The 21,131-nt window shown below is 43.7% G+C and overlaps 1 protein-coding gene across 3 annotated transcripts in view; it reads left to right on the top strand.

Moving 5' to 3' along the window:
- The window catches only part of LOC136626007 (solute carrier family 22 member 15-like), a 223,707-nt gene that overhangs the window by 48,664 nt on the left and 153,912 nt on the right, over positions 1 to 21,131 (top strand). For all 3 annotated transcript variants that reach the window (XM_066600695.1, XM_066600693.1, XM_066600694.1), the window contains exon 7: positions 14,006 to 14,146. In XM_066600695.1, the coding sequence (XP_066456792.1) occupies positions 14,006 to 14,146 (141 nt within the window). The remainder of the gene's footprint in view (positions 1 to 14,005; positions 14,147 to 21,131) is intronic.

Here is a 21,131-nt window from a genome sequence, read left to right as displayed (position 1 = left end):
AAGATAGTGCTATGGGGACATTATAGGTTACTGTCACAAATTATGGTGCTGTTAGGAGATCCAGTGGTGGATCCATCTGAAGAGACAAAAACCTGGAGGCACAAAAATCTAACTCTTTTCAGAGTCCTGTGCATGCTCGCTCCTATACAAGGCTAAGGGAAAGTTCAGGCACGGGACTCTGAAAAGAGTCAAATTTTCAACTTCAGAGAGGAAGTCAAGCTAGCATAGTGCTGCTCCATCAATTTTGAATGGGACTATTGGAGATAGATGAGTGCTTTTGTACTCCGCTATTAATGTCAGCCCCATTGAAATGATTGGAGTGGCGGCCATGCATGCACAACCTGTGATGCATTCATTGATGTCACTGTAGGAAGGAGAAGGCTCCCAGAAGTGAGGAGGATGGGGGAAATGGGACCCCCTTTCTTGGGCTTGGTGGGGGTAGTCTCCCCTAACACCAGAACATATGCTCATTTTAGACGGCACGATTGTCATCTGCATGAGCTAATGAACCGGTGACGTCATCACCAGCTCGTGCAGCCTGTTTACACAGACAGATTAATTGTTGACTTGTTTAACGAGAATTGTTCACTTCTCCCATGTGAAAAACTGAGAAGTGTTTAAACTCAACGACAAACTAACGAGCCAACAGCATATTCTCCTCACTGATCTTCTCCTGGCTCCTCCTGTCCCCCGGGTCACCTCACCGCAAGCTGGCCTAATCATAGTCTTCCTGTTATGTAGCATTCATTGCTTGCATTCTGCTTCTTTTAGGTCAGTGTACCTGGTCAGTAGTGATGTAGCATTCACTGTCTAGTAGGGAATGCCGAATCCTATGCCGGGCTATTGCCGAGCGCGATGCCTTGCAGCAATAGTGTGTGATCACTCGTGGTGATACAGTGCACATGCGCAGTCTCGGCAATAGCCCGGCATAGATTTCGGCATTTCCTGCTATGCTGTGGACGCTACATCACTAGTGACCTAGTGTACACTGTCCTGGAGGAAGCAGAATGCTGGCAATGTATGTAATGTCACAGGAAGAAGAGGATCCAGTCGGTTGGAGGTGATGTGACCTCGGGGAATGGAGAAGCCAGGAAAAACTACGTGAAATGAAGACTGCCAGGGGAGGAATAGGTAAGTATTGAGGGTTTTTTTTCTAATGACAAAACTCCTTTAAGCTGGGTGATTTCTAGTCTCCTAGAACTGGAGAAACTATTTAAGTATGGAAACAGAAGATTCATGTTCTATGTAAATATCCCATTTTCGCTACAGCTTTGTGTATTGTTGGATTCTCTTATTTTAAGGAGAACCTATGGCACCAGTAATTCCTAGTTTCCTGGTTCATGAATATAATATTACCAAAACTATTGAACTGCCAGAGCTGCTGTGACACCCAGGTAAAGCAGAAGGAGAGTAGAGGGCATAGTTATGAGACGTCTATGCCATTTATGATCTGTAGAAAGATGAGTAACTGCTCTTCATGCCGTAGTGATGGCCATTAGTGACTGTCAGCTTAGATGTTCTACTTTGAAAATGGATCCTTTACAGTTTACTACATAATTGTAATATGAGCACACGTATTAAAAGTGCTCATAGCTTTTACTGCGCTGTAGTTAAAGTGACCCTCCAGGTTCTCTCTTGCAAAGGCTCATTCCCGTCAGTATATGTGTGGCAGTTATCTGATAATTTCTCTCACCAGTAGGCTAGTAATCTGTACTTTATGATCATTCTGCCCTTGCTGTAGTAGAAACTTGCTGTCTAGTCACTGACTTCCAGGTAAGTCTGTGATAGACTTGTATTACACTCAACAGCCGGACAGAGGAGGTACAGCTGCAAGGGGAGGAGAGAGCAGTCGTGAACCAATGATGGGACAAGGATGTGTCTTCTGAACCAACTAGAAGGGAGATGGGTGTGTGTCTCAGACTACCTCTGACTCCCTGTAGACACTGTGTTACGATCCTGTGGGCAAACTAAGCACGGGGCCCACACAATCGTACCCAAAGAGAGGACTCAGTATGCACATGCGTTTCAGGCAACTGACCCTGTGCTACTGGGAGGTTGTCCTGACCCTACCTAAGTGGGGACATTGCCCCAATAAGGGCAGCCCAGCGGTCTTCGGATCTGGGCCCTAGCTGATCCTAGGAGCCACGCACCAGAACAGGACGCATTCACATGCCACATGACAGGAACTGAACAAAAGGACACACAGAGCCAGAATACACAGCATACAGCAGCCAAAATGCATCCACTAGTAACAGATAGGAAGCTGAATATAAATACCAGGTATTAGTTGACATTTTGTACAAAACGTGAAAGCTAGCAAGCCACTTCATGGCTCCTGGTTATACTGCTAGTCCCTACACTAATCAGGAGTCCAGCAGAACTGCACAGAGTTCACACAGAACGCTGCAACAGGACAGGACACAGATCACACAGCAAGCTAACACAAAACTGACAGACTATACGAACAAACGGACATGAACCAGCAAGGCACAGATCACACAGCAAACCGCAACAGACAAGGATTCATGACCGCGCACCTTAAACACCATACAGAGACTGACCAGGAGCTGGGTTTATATGTGAGCACAGGCTTAGGAGATTGGCTAGCAGGAAGTACCACACCCAGCCAGCTCAATCAATTAACCCTGAGAGGTCTGTGCTGCTAGGAAGCTTAGAACTACAGATCCCAGCAGCACACGCAACACACTGGAGCTACATTGTAGTCATAGATAATGCTCTCCTCTAATGGAGGCAAGCAGCAAGATATGTAGGAAATGTATAGCAGGTAATTTAATTATAGCTAATAAGTTTCATATTACTTTTAAGTTCACTACTGGACAGTTACTGATTTTAGTTAGTATAAGCAGAAGTTAGTATAAGCTTTATGCTGCACTCACATTGTACATATATCAAAGAGGGTCAATTCAGTTTGTGTTTTTGACCCCGATTGCTGAGCGTCACTCAAGGATGATGCAGTGAAGAGGCAGGCACACAACAATAAACCTGAATTAACCATTTCAGGACCACCCATAGATTATTAATGTCCAAGCAGTCCTTATCTATCTCTGCAGGGATATTATAAAACTTCCATGCAGCGAATTCCCCTAGAGCATCCCCCTCCTCCTTGCTATGTAGGAGCTCTGTGATCTGAAAGCCTAATTAAAACTCTGATCATAGAGCTTTGCCTGGAGACCAATCAGTGTGGTCTCCAGGCATGTGATGGCAATGACAGCCAGTCATCCACAAAACACTGCAGTGCCCTCCCCCTCCATTTTGAAAGTCAGGAAGAAAAGTTAAAAAAATATTGCTGACATATGGTAAATGTTAATAATTAACTATTTTGTGCGGTATAACTATCTGTATTACTAGCAGAAAATGTAACATTTTGAAAAATGTTAATTTTTAACTGGTTAATTCCAAAATTTACCATGGATGTAAAGTAAAATGTGCCATGATAAAACCGCCTCAGAGTCACTTGAATAAGTAAGGGCAATAAATTTTGAATGCTTTTAAAGTGAAACAGATTTGAAAAATTGGCCTTGGTCCGATAGGCCAAAACTGACTTGGGTGGCAAGTGGTTACCTTTATTACACATGAGACTTAATGGTTATAAATACAATTGGTAAAAAGCTTAGTAACTACAAGAAGCAACGAACAGTCTCTTGTGGTGGCATACAATGCAATGGTTAGTCCTTCTCTCTGAGCTCCCACAGTTTCTGGTTACAATCACTCAGGGCGGCACACAGCACAGTGGTTATAGTCTCTCAGGACGGCACGCAGCTCAGTGGTTATAGTCTTTCAGGGCGGCACGCAGCTCAGTGGTTATAGTCTCTCAGGGCGGCACGCAGCTCAGTGGTTATAGTCTCTCAGGGCGGCACGCAGCTCAGAGGTTATAGTCTCTCAGGGCGGCACGCAGCTCAGAGGTTATAGTCTCAGGGCGGCACGCAGCTCAGAGGTTATAGTCTCTCAGGGCGGCACGCAGCTCAGTGGTTATAGTCTCTCAGGGCGGCACGCAGCTCAGAGGTTATAGTCTCTCAGGGCGGCACGCAGCTCAGAGGTTATAGTCTCTCAGGGCGGCACGCAGCTCAGAGGTTATAGTCTCAGGGCGGCACGCAGCTCAGAGGTTATAGTCTCTCAGGGCGGCACGCAGCTCAGTGGTTATAGTCTCTCAGGGCGGCACGCAGCTCAGTGGTTATAGTCTCAGGGCGGCACGCAGCTCAGTGGTTATAGTCTCTCAGGGCGGCACGCAGCTCAGTGGTTATAGTCTCTCAGGGCGGCACGCAGCTCAGAGGTTATAGTCTCTCAGGGCGGCACGCAGCTCAGAGGTTATAGTCTCAGGGCGGCACGCAGCTCAGAGGTTATAGTCTCTCAGGGCGGCACGCAGCTCAGAGGTTATAGTCTCTCAGGGCGGCACGCAGCTCAGAGGTTATAGTCTCAGGGCGGCACGCAGCTCAGAGGTTATAGTCTCTCAGGGCGGCACGCAGCTCAGTGGTTATAGTCTCTCAGGGCGGCACGCAGCTCAGAGGTTATAGTCTCTCGGGGCGCCACGCGGCTCAGTGGTTATAGTCTCTCGGGGCGCCACGCGGCTCAGTGGTTATAGTCTCTCGGGGCGCCACGCGGCTCAGTGGTTATAGTCTCTCGGGGCGCCACGCGGCTCAGTGGTTATAGTCTCTCGGGGCGCCACGCGGCTCAGTGGGTATAGTCTCTCGGGGCGCCACGCGGCTCAGTGGGTATAGTCTCTCGGGGCGCCACGCGGCTCAGTGGGTATAGTCTCTCGGGGCGCCACGCGGCTCAGTGGGTATAGTCTCTCGGGGCGCCACGCGGCTCAGTGGGTATAGTCTCTCGGGGCGCCACGCGGCTCAGTGGGTATAGTCTCTCGGGGCGCCACGCGGCTCAGTGGGTATAGTCTCTCGGGGCACCACGCGGCTCAGTGGGTATAGTCTCTCGGGGCGCCACGCGGCTCAGTGGGTATAGTCTCTCGGGGCGCCACGCGGCTCAGTGGTTGATTCTCTTAATTTCACTGGACAACTCGTTTGAACAGAACTTGATAGAACATCTTGGGTTAGCACACAAATATAGTCCCTACATCCAATTAGCAGTATTTCTCAAGTATTGACTGAACCTGATGTATAGTCTATTTTTCAAAGTAGAAATCCAAAACTGCCCCACATCTCCATTAAAGGTTTCTCCTCAGTCCATCCACTCCCAAATAAGGTCACAGGCAATACGGGTCAAGGCAGGCGTGCTACCACCAAACAGGATTTCGGAATGAACATCTGTGGCGGAGCTTGAAGTCTGGACCCAATACCCCTTCTCACAGACCAGGCTCAATGATACTTACATGAAGTCTGAGGGTTTAGTTGTTAAATGTGTTTTCCTTGTGCAGATTCTTCTAACTGAACAGGCCCTTGACTACCATTTCTATGGTGCTCTTGTCAACACACCACCTTGCCCTTCCGTATGGTTTGTGATGTGCTGGCTCTATGTGAAAACTAAAGAAAAGGTCAAAATCAAGGGAAGTTGGATAGACATAGCATTGGCAGAATGCAGATCTCGTATGTGGAAGAGCAAATAAACTTTTAACCACTCTGGATTTCTTGGTAGACCCATTTCCAAGTCCCTGTAGTCTGCAACCACCAAGTAAAAAGTAAAACAGAATACATTAGTTAAGTTTAAAAAAGAAAAAAAAGACATTTCCAGAGAAGAAAATAATCTTACTGTGTTTTTGCCATGTATGGTGTTTTAAAAAGTATAGATCATGGAGTGTTCGGAATTCAGGATGAACATGGTTTGAGTTTCCATTTGAAGATCAAAAGTGGCAGATCAGCACGTTGGAATATTAGGGCAGTGGGGACAATGATCTAGTTTGCTGCAGAACGGAGGCCTCCATCTGAGCTGTCACCAACAGTTTCTTTCAAATGGCTCTTCATCAAAGTACTCATTATGATGCCAATTACATAGCAAAAGAAAAGTACATAGAGTATGTGCAATGTCTTGTGAATCGCCAAGTCATAAAATTTATAACGACAGGATTTATCTCTGAAGAGTTGTCTTTCTACTTAAGATGCATTTTACATCTTTGCATTTAGCCTGGAGATTGTAATCCTTTAATCATTATAACTTGTGAGCAATTTTTGCTCTGGATATAATGGGACCTCTGGAGTTGTGTGTTCAAATAACAAAAGTAATTTGGATGTGTTTTAATAATTTGATCAGTGCAGAAAATTGCCATATGGGCTTAGTAATCAGGTAGTCTGCGAAATGGAGGTAAATGAGAAAACTTTCCCCAGCCACCAACACCAATGCAAAAGAAAAGGCTGCATATATATGTAATTAAATGTGATAAAAAGCATTTGTGATAGCATTACTATCACAAAATCTAGATTCCGTTACTTAAATTCGTCAATTTGGGACTAAGAAAAGTGTAAGTAAGAAAGGAGGTGATTTATAATGTTCTTTAGCCCATTTTAGTAGCATTTCAAATAGTGATATATATCCACCAAATAAGGGAGATGGAATAATACACATGTGTCAAACACAAGGCCCGCGGGCCGAATCCGGCCCGCTGCCTCATGTTATGTGGCCCGCGGCATGCCAACGGCCGCTCACCACTGTAGTGATTACCAGCTGGAGTGCTGCAGCTCCCCACTTGTAATCACACTGACAGCGCTGATCCCGGCGCACACTCTGACATCAGAATCCTTCTTCCCTGAGTCCCCTGCTCTTCAGTTCCGCAGGAGAGGACTCAGGGAGGAAGCGTGCCGTGCTGCACCCGGGCGCATAGGAACTTTTTCTACAAGACTTTTGCACTATTGAGCAAATCACTATTATCCCTGTGACCACTATAGGGGTCACTATTATCACTGTGACCACTATAGGGGTCACTATTATCACTGTGACCACTATAGGGGTCACTATTATCACTGTGACCACTATAGGGGTCACTATTATCACTGTGACCACTATAGGGGTCACTATTATCCCTGTGACCACTATAGGGGTCACTATTATCCCTGTGACCACTATAGGGGTCACTATTATCCCTGCGACCACTATAGGGGTCACTATTATCCCTGCGACCACTATAGGGGTCACTATTATCCCTGCGACCACTATAGGGGTCACTATTACTACTGCGACCACTATAGGGGTCACTATTACTACTGCGACCACTATAGGGGTCACTATTACTACTGCGACCACTATAGGGGTCACTTATCACTGCGACCACTATAGGGGTCACTATGACTACTGTGACCACTATAGGGTTCACTATGACTACTGCGACCACTATAGGGGTCAGTATTAGGGTTCACTCACACGGGCGTAATTGCATTTCGGTCGCACAAATACGCTATGTATTTGCGCAATCGAAAATCGCTTATGCCTGCGTATTTGGGCATGCAGAAAAGAACACAGACGGGCCCACTGAGATGGTGCGCAAATATGCAGTGAATACACAGGTTTCCTGCGCATTCACCACGTATTTGCGCGGCCCATTCACTTCAATGGCCTACTGCGGTGTGTAGTACGTAACAAAATAGATCCCGCTGTGTGAAAATATACATCATGTGAATGAACTCATCGGAATCAATGGCTTCTATTCACTGCATATTATGTACGCAAATACACTTGTGTGAACGAGCCCTTACTGTACTGTCTTACAAGCGGCCCTTTGAAGGTCCCCATAAGCCTGATGTGGCCCTTGTTACAAGGCTTGCATAAAGAGTCTAACTTTGGCTTGAAGGAATGCTGCCTTTTAATAGGTGACACTGTGGAGGTATTATTCAATCTCCCTTATTTTCAAATTACCCAGAGGAGCATGAATGGCCTTTTCAGTCTCCTCACTCACCATCTAGGTGCTCTACCTAAGGAGAAAAGATAGCGTGACCCCCATATACACCAAAAGTACATTAAATTATGTTAACTAGACTAATATGCCGAATGACATGGGGTAGGAACTAATATGAAGGACCCCTCCAACCCAGCAAAGTGCAACAGCTCAATGTGACAGATTCCACAAGCGCATAGAAGACCTCTGGAGGGATGTTGAGCCATGCCATCTAGATAGCCACCCACATCTCTGTCGTAGTTGTAGGTGCAGGATCTCAGGTTCAAATGGAGCCCCCCACCACATCCTATAAATGCTCAGCTGGGCTCAAGTCAGAGAATGTGCATGTTACACAATTTGTAGGAACTCGCCAGAATGCTCCTTAGACCAATTCTGGACAACTTGGGCACTGATAGCATGCTGCATTATCCTGCTGCAATTTCCCATCATTGTGCAATTTACCCAGGCCAGATCCCTCCCACGGCAGCCCATAGGGGGTTCGAAGTGGGAGCCGCGGCTTTCCTCCTCCATCTCTGGCGCCTGGCTCCTGCAGACTGGTCGGCGTAGGGGCCAGCGCCGCACTCTGACTTCCTTAAGTGCAGTGCTGAGGGGCGGAGCTATGTCACGCGATGAACGTGAAAAAAGCACTGCGACCCACCTGGACACCTCCGCCGTGCTGAAGAAAGAAGACCCGGCCGTGACAGGAGACCTGCGCTGGATCCGGAAAGGTAAGAAAATGTCTTTTCCTCTCCAGGTCTGCAGGCACAGCTCGATTCCGCTTTGGGATTCAGCAGTGGAATCCGTGCGTGCAAGTGGACATTAGGCCTTAGGATATCAGATCAGTGGGGGTCCAACTCCTGGCACTGTTGCCTATCAGCTCTTGCTCAGTTTGACGTCCTGCTCATTTTTCACATGGTCTTTGTACAGCTCAGTCTTATTCTAGTTAATGGGGTTGAGTTGCAATAACAAGCACCACCGCTACTAAATGTACAGCGCCGTGCCTAGTATAAAATGAGGAAGCCGCAATGCTCGTCCAAGTGACATGATGCCTTCTAACAACTAATTGGTGGGAGTGCCAGGAGTTGGAACCCACTAATCTCATATTGATGACCTATTCTGAAGAGATCTCATCAATATCTAAGCCCTGGAAAACCCTTTGAAGTAATTATCCTTTTAAAAAGCTATTTCCATAATTTTAATGTTATGGTATATTGCTGGGATAGGTGGATTTAACCTCTGTAATATCTGCCATCTCCTTGCAGTGCACCCGGCCAACCACTGTTTTTGGGAACCGCAACACTACTTTATTCTATTGAATGGGGCTATCTTTTAGTTGCCTCCAGAGCGGGTGGCCGCAAGCATTTCTGAAGTGACTGCCGCGCCTTAATTGTCCTTAATTTTTTTTTTTTTTTTTGTAGGTTTAAAAAAAAACAAAAAAAAAACTTTCTTTCAAGATTGGCACCAGAATATAAATTATGCCCCCTTCACATGAGCCCATGCGTATTTGCATGCATCGGAGCGCTGCGTTTTTGCGTGTACATCGGCGTATTTTACTGTACTTTTTGTGCCTGCAAGACGTGTTCATTTGTGCACGCCAAACAAAGATGCACTGATTGAAATGTTTAATTTAGCTCCAGATGTGTGCTTTCCAGCAGAATTAGTGTTTCACGCATCTCCCAGCGTATTGCATGCACCTTTTTTCCTGTAACTCTGTAGATATTGGAAAGATTAAAACTTTTTCTGACATATTTGCTACTTGGGGCACGTAAGGGTATCTCGCTGGCACCTGCTATTGTATATTGAAGCTGGAGCACATTAGAAGGTATAAACTGGTGACAGGCTCCCATTAAACAGTACATAAGTATGGAAGATTATGTGGTAAGTAGCTGCTCTGTTCTCGTAAAGGCCCCTTATCGTCGAGTTTGCTGAACAGTCTTGAATGATGGCTGATCTGTAGAAGAAAAGGACAAGACTCTCTTCCATGCTCATCTTTGTATGCAATGAAGCTCATACCTCAGCTTGTTGAGGGGAGTTCTTTATGTACTGGTTTTCTTTAAGCAGTTCCTGTTCATGGAAGGTATTTTACATATTTTTAGGGATTCTTTCACCTGTAGTATTAACCATGACTGCTAGTGATATTGAGGGCTTAATTGAATGATATTTGCTCAATTCATGACTGAGTTCCTCATTTCTCATGTCTTAACCCTTTCCAATCCACTGTCTGACATCTTAGGACATTATGATTTAAGGCTGTACAGCTCCGATGTTAGAAGTTCTTACTGTATATTACCAGCCTCTCTGCTGTCGGAGCCTATCCAACGTGCCACCTCATAAAGTACTGGCTTTAGCCAGCGGATGGCACCGTTGTATAACGGCAGAAAAAGAGTAAGCCCCCTAGGAAAACCAGGATACAAATTGGATTGGAGAGGGTTAATGTCTTCCTCTTTTTCCTTCAATAACTATTTTTCTACATTATGATGGTTTCCTTTTGTTCTTTGACCTTATTTCTTGCCTTGAGTTCCATATTATTAGAAACGCAAATTAAAAAAAAAACCAAATTGGAATCTTTTTAGAGTATATAGAAAGGCTGCAATCTCAAGAATGTTGAGCAGTAATGGCTGCTTACAATATTTGTAGGCGGCAGGTGCATATTAAGTAATTTATGCCATCTGTTCATAATCCAGCATTCTGTGCAGTATGGCTCAATACACCTGTGTCTTGTAGTACTGCCTGCTGTGGGTCTCCGATAACTGCTCAGCACGGTCTGAAGAACGTGAGGGTCTAGAATCTGCACGTCCTTAGTAGGATGCAGACAATGTGCTTGATCATTGGTAGCCACCAAAAGGTGACTCTTGAAGGAACACCTTACTGATATTGTATGCTATGGTCTGCTTCTGGCTCCTTATACTGTGACCGCAGCCCAATAACAGCTGATGGGTGCAGACCACAGGTGTGAGACCTCTGCCGATCAACTATTGATGATCTCTTCTGAAGATGGGGCAACAATATTTCAAAGCTTGACAGCCTCACTTGCCAATCCAGTTTTGTATTGCTGTTACACTACCCTCACTGTAGTTTGTAGAAGTAACTCTATTACATTTTGTCATACGTTAGTTGTAGTTTTAGGTTATAAAGCTGTAACTTTGCTAAAACTTGGCTATAGACACCTGGGCACGGAATGTTTTTGTTTTTTCTTTGTTAGTTGTGCAATGTGCACTTCTTTCTCCAAGCTGGTGTTCCTACTGTTTCCGTCTCTGCTTTCCTTCTGCCTTAAGTGTCCGGTACCTCCACCTAAGCTGCCACTGCTCTCATTCTCCTTGTGTGCAGCGTCTCACTTGGACTCTCACTGCTCTTCCCTACTAGCCATGTACGTGTTCCACTTTTGCTCTTGTAAAGAGCCAGTAGCACCAATATCTGTCATTTACCAATCACCTGCCACCCTGGGTTCTGTTAAGGACTCATCCTAGGCTGCTGTAGGCTGGAGAAAGAAAGAAAGTTAATTTGGTTCCTGATCTGAGCAAAGATATTCATTTATTCTCGTCTCTTGGAACTGACCAAGCTTGTTTCTTGACCAAGTTTACCTTTTGACTGCCTATCCCAACCTTCTGCTTATCTTCTGTTGTGGAAGAACTTTGCCTGCCCTGATCCTGGCATGTTTGACCATGTTTCCTGTATTTTTGCTTTGGTTCTGTGTATTGTATTCATCGATACATCTGTTAGCGCAAATATGATCTTGGATAGACTGTGGGTGCCATATTAGATATGGTTGGAGAAGGCAATGAAAAACAAGCCATTATAGTGTGTGCAAACCAAATGGCATCTGCTTTAACTTTGGCGTTAAAGAGCTTATATTTTAACTCCAACCAAAAGAAGGTCTGACATTTAAATACGTTACAACATATCGTGTGCTGATAGATTATTCTCATGGGGAATGTTCATTGGCTAACTTTAGACAGAAAAAGGATATTAGCAGACACGCTCAGTAGGGTCTTGCCACATGGCAAAATTAACATTTGGTTCAAAATGGCTTTAGTGCAAAGAATGAGCAGTTTCTGTTGACTGGTCTCTAGTCCAGCCTGCTTAGTTATTCTAATGCCAGTCTTTGTGTTCTTGTCTTTTGAAGATTCTTTGCTGGTTTCGTGTGCTGATAAGAATCCGTGTTTTTCCTGTTTAATGTAAACAATACATTGCGCTTGCATTGTATATGGGGGATGCTTGCTGACCTAACTATAGAATAATACCATTTCCAATATATGGACATATACATACAAAATAGGGAACTTTTCTATATGTTGTTAATTGAGACTTCTCTTGCGGTAGCGACTTGGGATTCCCTGAAGCAGATACCATATCTCTGTATGGAGGATAAAGGGTAACAAACCAGGTAATCTGTGAAGTCTGTTATCAACCCAGAGGGTCCATATCATCCAGACAAGCCTTATGTCAGTTTACTTCCCAAATACAAAATTAAGTAACTTTGTAAATAGTGTTTGTTATAATGAAAGTTCCTGTTGATTTGCTGCTGTACAGTATGTGTAACTCCTCAACTAGCTAGTTGTCCTGTTTCTGACTTGTTGCTTCTGGCAGTGTCTGCTCTCTCCATTACCTCTCCCTTCTCTCTAACAGCAGGGATGGGGAAAAGGTTGTATATGGCCGATCACAATGGGGAAAGCATCCAAGATTTTTGGGAAAACACACATAGCAGTTTGCGGGAGAAAAGGGTGACTAGCACAGGCTGTGTATGCGTGTAGCCGGAAAACAAAGCATCCATGGCCAACTCTGCAAGGGGAAGGGGAATCGCACACTCCTCAACATCATTGTCTGTCAGCACAAAAGAGAAGTAGTCCATCTATAGAAGGAGAAATCCATACAGAAACGAGGTTGTGCCGATACATGAGAGCTAGTGATGGAATCATCATCCTCGATACACAGAACTTGCATCCAGTAAGTTTTACTGGGAGGGACTTGCCCACATCAGAAAAGTTTGTAACTAGGAGCAAATTTAAAACTCTATATCAGGAGGGTAAAAAAATGAACAAAAAAATGAAGGTTGCCCCTCAAACATAGTGCAAATTTTTTAACTTGAGATAACTACTAACATATGTAAAAAGAAATAATAATAATTTCCGTGTCAAAGGTGTCCGTACCCTTTAACCCCTACAGTGGCAGGTTTATTATTACCATGTCATACCTCGCAGGGCAGATTTTTTAAATGAGTCAACGATGCAATTAAGACCCCAGAAGATTTCAGATGACGGCTCAGTGCTCTGCACATTTCAGCACTAGAGCTGTCCACAGAAATCTTCCAGGATTTAACTGCATGGTCAGTGCAACAAGCCCCAGAGATTTTCCAGGTGTGCCACTAAAGTGGCTAAAGGGAAGCTGTCCACTCTGAACAGCACCATACATTAAGTTATGGTGTTTGTTCTGGAAGTGAAGGGGAGCTAGGGGATATAAGTTTTTGTTAATACTCACCCGCTCTCTTGATTTTCACACTGTCCCCCAGTGAATTCCACATGCGGCACAACAATCAGACTTTTTTGGATTGCCAAGCGCGCTCGAGATTTTCATGCCGCATGCAGACTTTTCTGAGACACAGCCATGGGATCAGGGGATCTGGCAAGTATTAAAAGAAAAAAAAAATATATATATATATATATATATGTGTGTGTGTGTATTACCTCCCAGAACAGCACCATAACTTTATATTAGAATGTGGTTCAGAGGTGACAGGTTCTCTTTAAGGTTTCACCTCTATATTGCAAGGTATTGCTTCTGGCATGTAGGCTACCTATGAGAGGAAATGAATGCCAATAGCTGCTCAAACACTGTAAAATAGTCATCACACTATAACAGAACTGACTATATGAATGGATTTTTCATTTCTGTGTGTAATTGATGTCTTGATAGCTCGGCTCCTCTGTATATGTGTGCATTTATGAAGTAATTCACCGTAAAATGCATCTGACTTGAAAGTTTATTTCCCAGCGCAGTGTTTGGGGAACTTATTACTAATTGATTGGGGAGTTTCTGGCTAGCAGTGGTGAAAGGAGTATTATTTTCATCCAGGCCATTCTTCTATGTCAGAGTGCATTATTGATAAATTGACTTTCAGAGAACCAGCTCTTGAAATCTGCAAACCTTTCAGTAGTAATGATGTTTTGTTTCTTCCAGGTATGTCTGCAGTCTGGTTTACTATGGCCTGACCTTAAATGCAGGGGAGCTGAAAGGCAATCTCTATTTGAATGTGGCATTGTACGGTCTGGTAGAAGTCCCCGCTTTTCCTCTCTGTTTATTCTTCATTGAAAAGTCTTGGTGAGTATAATGGGTTTATGTTTTGTGCAATTGTTCTTAATATATCTGATAGCCTCTACTGAGTTAGACATCTAAAGCGAAAATAAAGCCTGCAAAATATATACCAGTAACTAACTGATGTCTTGTATTTAACCTTTCCCTTAAAGTGTTGCCACATGGGAATGTCTAGACACATATTTTACATAGTTTGTCCATGATGCTTTCACTACTTAATAAAATGCTTCTGAAGAGGCTATCATAAAGCATGGCTGTACTGGGATCATTGTTCCCTGTGGCTGCTGATTCCGCTGGTTACCCTTATAGCAACTATAGATCAACGTCAAGGAACATGGCGCATGTTTTATTTGTTTTGTAGCTGTTCTTTATGTGTGGTTGTTAAGTTCTCTTTTGTTAGCCCATTCAGCTGAATGATTGGAACAGTGCATCCAAGCCTTATAGTGATTGTCCAACCTTGAATACCATTATTTTACTCCAAGTCCAAATTTTGCACGGATACATTGCTTAATATACAATGACATGCCAAAAGTCATGGGACACAAGCTAATATTGTGTAGGACCTCCTCTAGGCCAGTGAAGTGCAGCATCTCGACATGAACACAAATCTACAATTAGATAGAAGACTGCTGGAGGGATGTTGAGCCATGACATCTGAATACCCACTCACAGCTCCGTAATATTTGTAGGTGCAGGATATTGAGTGTTAATGAACTTCACCACCACATTGCCTAAGTGCTTTTTTGAGCAGGCCATACCATTTATAGGAACTCTCTAGAATGCTCCTCAAACCACTTCTGGACAACGTGGACCTGATGGCACCGTTCATTATCTTGCTGCAATAACCCATTGTTGTGGCAGTATGTGAAGCCCATAAAGGGCTGCAAATGGTTACCAAGTGGTGAGACATAGTGGCCACTAGTCAATGATATCTTTAGGTGGATCAGTAGACCTAGCTCTTACCATGAGAACACCCCTCACCAGTACGGAACCACCAGTTTGCTCAGTGGTTTGTTGACAATTAGGGTCTATTGCTTCATGCGATCTATACCACACACAAACTACCAAAATAATTGGCACAGTGACTCATCGAACATTGCCAGTACTCTGGGGTTTAGTTGGGAACCTAACGAACCCAGGTGAGGTACGCTCTGATGTCTTGGTGTTAACAGAGGCACTTTGGTAGGTCTTCTGCTTCTATATCCCGTGGAAGCTAAGGAATGCTGTACTGACCTATAGGATATGCATGTTGGGCCTCCTGCATTGAATATGATCTCTGCTGGAGTCCCTTCTTTGTTTGCACAGACAATTCTAGCCAGATGCCACCGGTCTCAATCGTTAAGTGCACCTGGATGGTCACTACGCTATTCACTGTAGTTGGTAATACCTTCTATGACGTGTTCCTGATACACATGTGACACTGGCTTGAGGAATGTTAAATGCCTACACAACGTCTGAAATGGAATGTCTCATCCATCTGGCACAAACTACCATGCCTCATTTGAACACTGGCCAGTATTCATCCTCACTTACAAGATAATGCCTCACAACTTATACAGGTATTGGTGTTCCTAAGTTGCCTCCTGAGGTAACACCATTTCGTAATTAATTTATATACTGCTATCACGTGCCTTTTGGCATCTCCATGTATCTTTTATAGTGATTGGAGCTTTAATTTTCTGAAAAATTTAACAGGTAGTGTGCTGGTTGCCTGCATCCACCACTAGGAAGATCTTGGGAATTTAAAGATTATGACCACCCTTGACAAGGAAAAAATAACTTTACGGATTCCAATGGTTAGCTTGGGTTTAAACTATTTCAGGTTGCAGTTTTTATTACTTCATTCATTTTAGACCCCTGATATTAAGTTTGCAACCTACTTCTAGTTTGACATTTCTTATGTGGCTGTGCACCTCCCAGTATTACATACATACATACATACATACATACATACTAGATATGGAGTCTGGGAATTCAGTATGCTACTCTCTTCACTAGCTCTCATGTATCAACCTGTTTAATTTATGGACTAATTTCTCCTTCTATCGTCACTGCGGAACTTTTCTCCCTTGTGTTGACAAACCCTGATGCTGAGGAGTGCATGAATCCACACACACACACACTCTCTACCTTCAGTTCAGTTGCCTCTCTTTCTGAACAGATAAACAACCAGTGTTATTCACCCTCCTACCTATATGCGCTTTTCTCCATATCTGTACTCTGACTTAGTACAGCCTATATGATCTGCTCTCCCTGAAGACTTGGATGTGTTCCACCCTCTCCACATTCGGACTTGCTGTGTACAACAACCATCTTCCCTCTCTGATTTTATCTCTAATTCTGAAAAAAGGCAGGGTGAGAGCAGAGAACACTGACAGTCAAGAACAGCATGCTGTCGCATGTGTATCTGCAGCAACAGCAGCACAGCCAGCTGTGTACAGGAGTTAGACAGACTTTACAGCAGCATAGGGGTAGAACGTTATTAGTGAAGACTGTTATGTACATACTTTCCCACACTGTGATTTAGGCATAAAGGGACTGAACTTTTTTAAGTTTTAAATTTTAATTGAAAAGATGCAGTGCTTACAAAAATGAAAATAAAATTACATGCAAATAAGGAAAACCAGTTCTGAACATAAAGGGGAATGCAATAAAGAAAAACTGTTATGACGCACCACTGAGGCCCATCCAACTCTGCTGCTGGGGCTGTGGTCAGGCACCACTGTCACCCATGCGCTGAACACTGCACTTGCTCCACAGGTTGCTTTCTGGTGTTTGTCCATAGGGCTTGTGTTCTTTTATCCCCCCCTCTCTTAAAGGGCCACACTATATTAGGCATCCCATCCCTAATGAAGGATGTCTTGGCAATTGGTTCCTATTCATTGTGATGAAGTCCCAGTTTGTTTAATTCTCTGGTTCTGACCTCAGCCCATTTTCCTGACCATCCTAACTTTTATAATCCCTGAACTCTGCTGTATTTCTGAACTTTATTTTCTTGCTGGCATTCCTGATCTTTGTCCGAATAACACTATTGAAGTTTTGCTGCCAGCCCTAACCACTGATAGACTCTATTTACACCATCGGGTACCACGCCTCTGCCCTGTACAGTATTGGCAAGCAGAAAACCAAGACCATATTTGTGATTAAAGGCTTGAGGACCCTACAGAAAAGACCAATTTCCCGCTTGGAGGGTTCAAGGGTGAAAACCATGGTTCCTGAAGTGCTGCCTTCTTACATAGCCCGAAACGAAATCTGGGTCTTACTAATAAGATTATAGGAGATCCCAAGAATAAGATCTGCTGAAACCTAGACAGAACTGCGAACTTGGGTTGCTTTTCCTAGTAATCAAATAGGAAACGTTTGTTTGGCTCACCTTCTCAAACGGGACCTCCAGCTGCCTGATACAGAGCCTCCACGGAGCTCAGACTTAAGCCTCCAGCTTCAGCAGGGCAAGACATGTGCAACAAAAGTTTCAGTAAAAGTCTGCTTCATGTGGGATAATCTTCTTTTCTAACGCTACTTTTAAAACCGAGACCTGACAACCTCCAAAGTGCCATTTAAAAGTAACATTAATAAAGAAGATTGCCCCACGTGAAGCCTACTTTTACTGAAACTTTTTTTGCACATTGCGTTTCCTAGTGTGTGACCCTGAATAAGCCCTGGTATAAAATTGTTAAAGGGATTTCATATTTTAATATTAATAACCTTAGCCAATATTGAATTCTCTGGTTTCCTGAGGCTGGGAATCCTGGCTCTCGAGACGCGCAAGGTGGCTGTATTTCCTGATCATAAAAGCGTAGCTAGGTTATCTTAAACCTAGATTATGACGGAGGTGGCTTTGAAGTATTCTAATTTGCTTTGTCCCCTATAGCGCCTTCTGGAACATGGTGTGCTTGTTGGAGTCTAGCCATCTGCCCTCAGATGCCTTTAACTTCCACTTATTAACACCTATGTGAGCTGGGACCCCCACAAAGGAACATTTGGTCTTTGTGTGGCTTGCAAATTAATTTAGTTAACCCCCTGGATGAGGACATCCTGATAATTATCCCTCACATCTGTCTAAGGATATCTTCCGTGAATTTAATTCACTCAGGATAAAAATACTCATGACAAAAACTATTTAGTAAGTTGGCTAATTCTGCATTTAGGAAGGAAATGAGCAATATAAAAACAATTTAATGCATACTGTTACTACACTAAGCCCAATAGTAACTATGTAGTTAGCTCCTTATCCTTATGCATATTAAGACAAGGGAATACAGTAGTCTTGTGTGTCTTGAGAGCCAGGATTTCCATAAAAAAAGGTTCCCAAACTTTTAAATGTAATAGATATGTTTTCTCTTGTGACGCCCGGCTTCACACAACCAGATTCCTATTGCGGAATCTGCAATCTGCATCCACGCGAAGGATCTACAGCAAATTGCACGCATTGGAAGGCATGTACTTTGGGTTTTTGCTCACACTCGTTGATAGAATTGCATATTCAACAAATGCATGAAAAATGGCAGCATGCACTATTTTGCTGCGGCCTCCGCACTGATAGCCTCTGTTGAAGTCAAATTAGGCTGTGGGTACCCAGGTCATCGCTTAGCGATGGCGTGGAAAATACAAATATTCAAGAAAAAAATCTGTACTGTGCATGACCAACTTCAAGTCGAAACGATCATACGCAATGCAGAAACCAGAAGCACGCGGGGTCACCAGCTGGCTTCACAGCCGGAATCCGCTGCGGGATCCGGCATGCAAAATTCGACCCAGTTTTGTGAAGCCGGCCAAAGAGAAGGAGGAAATCTGGAAACTAAGCCATTTAAATATATTATACAAGGTGAGGTACAAGTCTGGACACACCCGTTTAACTGGTGTCATAATTAGAAAATTTACTTCCAATCTGTGTTCCAAGTATTAGTTTAGAGGGAGGCTGCATTTTTTGGTGGAGGAGACGGTTTCGATGGTCGCTTTGTACTCCACCACATTGAATTCGGCTCAGGATTTTCAAATTGGAAAGGGGTTATGTGATATACAGTCTTGGCTTGAACTTACTCAAACACACTGGAGGTGTCAGTTTTGCCCCATCTTTATTTGTGTAGGAGTTAAGTGGGGGCAAAGTTTCACAATGTACTTTACATGACGTTTTCAATGTGCCCATCAGACTCCAAGAATGTGAGTGCAGTTTTGATTTAAAATTTTGATTAAAAAAGCAACTCTTCATCCAAAGTATTTTTGACATATTTCATACCAAAGGGCCCAAAAAAATCATCTGCACTTATTTTTATGGCTGGTTGAATAGGAAGGTTTTACGATTTGACTAGGTTTTCCTTCCATACTAAATGATGGCATATTGATATAATCACTGGAAGCCCAACTTTTGGGATCTCTGTTGATCATGAGTGTGAAGGGTCCACCGCCCTAGCAGCATTTTATTTATATTTTTCTACACCGTGCCTCTCTGGAGCTGTACAGAGATGTGCAATAAATCTCCATGTTGGGAGGGGTGCTGTGCAGAAAAGTTTAGCCTTCTAAAGATGCCCCTGTAAAAATGGTTCATGTAGGGAATTGATGGAAAAAGTAGTTTGAATTTACAGCAGATATATCCAGGACTCCTCTCCGGTGGCATTGGATGTGCACGGTTTAGTGGCCCCCTAAGCTGGTGACCGGCTTATTTGTAATCCAAGGATAAGTGAAGGTCCCACTGGATAGGGCAGCTTTGTGAAATGGGGCAGACAATGAGATTGACAAGGAGCTTTATCGCCAAATAACCTATTAAATGCTACTTCATGCCAGTGTCCTACAGGAATTATCCAAATACAATACATTAATTGACAAAAAGTTTTACTGGCTTTGATTAAATCCCAAGTCATTACCACTATGAAACCAATAAAGCCCTACACGTAATCTGCGATCCTTGCAAAACCTCCTTCTCTGCTCTCCCCTAGTGAGCGCCTCACATAATTACCTCTTAGTTTTGTGGACTGCTACTGTATACTCTGAAACTCACTAGCGCAACACATCAGACTCTCCACCACCTCGGAAAGCGCAAAAAAGACCTGAAAACCCGCCTCATCAGAAAAGCTTACAACCCACCGAGCGGTTTCCTTCCCCCTCCCTTGTAGACCGTAAGCCCTTGCAGGCAGGGCCCTCTCCCCCTCTGTATCAGTATTTTAGTCATTTAGATTATGTTTAATGATCCTGTAGTTTTCCATATGTATTGTATTTAAACCTCCAAGTTCTCGTTTCTAGAGCGTCCTGGAATCAATGGCGCTTTCAAATAAATAATAATGAAAGCTCGCAGGATTACTTGAAATGGTTAAGTAATATTATTTAGTTCATTGCTTAGAAAATAAACTCATTAGAACTGAAATGTTCGGCATGAATCGCAAGCAAGGTCAATAGAATCATGCACACCGCCGACTGCCTTTTGACTGCCGTGCACGGCTATGACTGCTTTCAAAAAATGTGCAAAAAGTAAACGACAGACAATTGTAAAGTTATGAATCCATTTATGATGTTTTATATCTGGAGCATAGCCTTATAATAAACATCATTTTTGTTTTTTTTCCCCTACTCCAGTTGGTCTCTGGCTTTCTCCTGCCTCCTTTAGGAGAGATTTTTATAAATGTCCCTCTCTGTTAATAACTCTTGTGCAGCATGAGAGCACTAACGGCAGGCGCTGGAGGAGATTTGGAGTCTGTCAGTCAAGGTGTGATTACAAAGCGGAGTGCTTTCCTGGTTCGTTCACAGATTATTAACAAACACAGCATAGCACTGGATTCAATTGCTTGGCTGCTCCGCCGCATCTTCCCTTTCTTCAGAGAGCCTTTAAATGATGCACCGTAGAGGGGAAGTAAAAATTCCCTCTCTGTGTCACAATAAGTGTAAAGACTCATGGTGTGCAGGACATATTGTTTGACACTGTAGACTGCGGGCTTTCACTGCTTGTTTGCCTTTTGCTTCCATATAGGTAGCTAAGAAGTTCTGATTTTTCACATCCTTT

Source organism: Eleutherodactylus coqui, chromosome 4 (assembly GCF_035609145.1).
Source record: "Eleutherodactylus coqui strain aEleCoq1 chromosome 4, aEleCoq1.hap1, whole genome shotgun sequence".
In the NCBI taxonomy this organism is placed as follows: domain Eukaryota; kingdom Metazoa; phylum Chordata; class Amphibia; order Anura; family Eleutherodactylidae; genus Eleutherodactylus; species Eleutherodactylus coqui.
The sequence above is the reverse complement of the archived record's forward strand: the minus strand, read 5'-3'. Positions and strand labels throughout refer to the sequence as shown.